Source organism: Nicotiana sylvestris, chromosome 7 (genome assembly GCF_000393655.2).
Source record: "Nicotiana sylvestris chromosome 7, ASM39365v2, whole genome shotgun sequence".
In the NCBI taxonomy this organism is placed as follows: Eukaryota; Viridiplantae; Streptophyta; class Magnoliopsida; order Solanales; family Solanaceae; genus Nicotiana; species Nicotiana sylvestris.
Window position 1 is genome coordinate 117,450,442 of NC_091063.1, and position 1,755 is coordinate 117,452,196.

Sequence of the window (1,755 nt, forward strand, 5' to 3'; positions counted from 1 at the left end):
ATGATGTCAAACTCTGTAAGTAAAATCTGCCACTTTGCAAGTCTTCCCGTGGGCATAGGCTTCTGAAAGATATACTTTAGAGGATCCATGCAAGAAATGAGGTAAGTAGTGTAGGACGACAGATAATGCTTCAACTTTTGTGCCACCCAAGTCAGGGCGCAACATGTCCTCTCAAACAGAGTGTACTTAACCTCATATGGAGTGAAATTCTTACTGAGATAATAGATTGCTTGCTCCTTCTTTCCCGTGATGTCATGTTGACCCAATACACAACCAAAAGAATTATCCAAAGATTGTCAAATAGAGAATTAAAGGTATTTTAGGATCTGGTGGGACCAGCACAGGTGGGTTTGACAAGTACCTCTTAATCTTATAAAATGCTTCTTGACACTCGTCAGTCCACTTGACTGCAACATTTTTCTTCAGCAGCTTAAAGATGGGCTCACAGGTTGTCGTGAGCTGAGCAATAAACCTGCTGATGTAATTTAACCTTCCAAACAGGCTCATCACCTCTGTTTTTTTCTTTGGCAGCGTTAACTCTTGAATGGCTTTGATCTTTGACGGATCTAACTCAATACCGCGTCTACTAACTATGAATCCCAGCAGCTTCCCCGACGGGACACCAAATGCACACTTTGCTGGATTGAGCTTGAGGTTGTACCTGCGGAGCCTTTGGAAAACTTCCTCAAGTCCTTAACATGGTCAGAATGCTTCTTTGACTTTATGATCACATCATCTACATAAACCTCGATCTCCCTATGTATTATGTCATGAAATATGGTGGTCATCGCCCTCATGTAAGTTGCCCCAGCATTCTTCAAACCAAATGACATTACCCGATAACAATATGTTCCCTATGACGTGATGAATACTGTCTTTTCTGCATCTTCCTCATCCATCAAGATCTGGTTATACTCCGCATAACAATCCACAAAAGACCCAATCTCATGCTTGGCACAATTATCGATCAGAATGTGAATGTTCGGCAATGGAAAATCATTCTTTGGGCTTGCTTTGTTAAGATTACAGTAATCAACACAGACCCTGGTCTTACCATCCTTCTTTGGTACTAGCACAACATTGGCTAACCAAGTGGGATATCGAGTGACCCGAATGACCTTTGCAGTAAGCTGCTTTGTGATTTCTTCTTTGATCTTCACACTCATATCAGTCTTGAACTTTCACAACTTTTACTTGACAGGAGGGAATGTTGGATCTGTTGGCAATTTATGAACTACTAGATCAATGCTCAGGCCTGACATATCGTCATATGACCATGCAAAGACATCTTTGTACTCAAACAACGTTTTGATTATTTCCTCCTTAACTTGCGATTCTAAATGCACACTTATCTTGGTTTCCCTAATATTATCCTGGTCCCCTAAATTGATTGCTTCAGTTTCACTTAGATTAGGCTTTGGTTTTTCTTCAAATTGTTTTAGCTCTTTACTAATTTTCTCAAATGCTGCTTCTTCATCATATTCTATTTCATCATAATATTCTACTTCCTAGATTGTTAATTTAGAATTAGATTGGCTTATAAGACTCGACTGAAAATTCTTCATGCATGTCATATCATTGCAACCAGCATAAAAAGAACTGTACGAAAGAAAAAAGAACAAAAAAAACACTATTAGGAATAACGAAAAATGGGAAATTGCATTTCATTGAAAATAAAAGGATAGAAGGGTTTGAACATCAAAACAAACAAAAACTAAAAATCTGGATTACAACCCTGGAATAACCCAGATAACA

The 1,755-nt window shown here is 38.6% G+C and overlaps 1 protein-coding gene across 1 annotated transcript; it reads right to left on the reverse strand.

The window, feature by feature from the left end:
* Positions 1–282: 282 nt before the first annotated feature.
* Positions 283–1,166, reverse strand: LOC138873673 (uncharacterized mitochondrial protein AtMg00860-like). The gene is made up of 2 exons (XM_070152149.1): positions 1,055–1,166; positions 283–692 (listed from the first exon to the last, which is right to left on the reverse strand). Exons 1-2 carry the CDS (start codon positions 1,164–1,166, stop codon positions 283–285), a joined length of 522 nt encoding a protein of 173 aa, XP_070008250.1.
* Between the last annotated feature and the right edge of the window lie 589 nt (positions 1,167–1,755).

Bases quoted from the DNA above. Each gene is read 5' to 3' on its own strand.
- LOC138873673 (XM_070152149.1), bottom strand. From the start codon at position 1,166: ATGAGTGTGAAGATCAAAGAAGAAATCACAAAGCAGCTTACTGCAAAG. The intron at 693-1,054 runs GTAAGACCAGGG...GACCATGTTAAG, and splicing joins GCTAGTACCAAAGAAGGATG to GACTTGAGGAAGTTTTCCAA.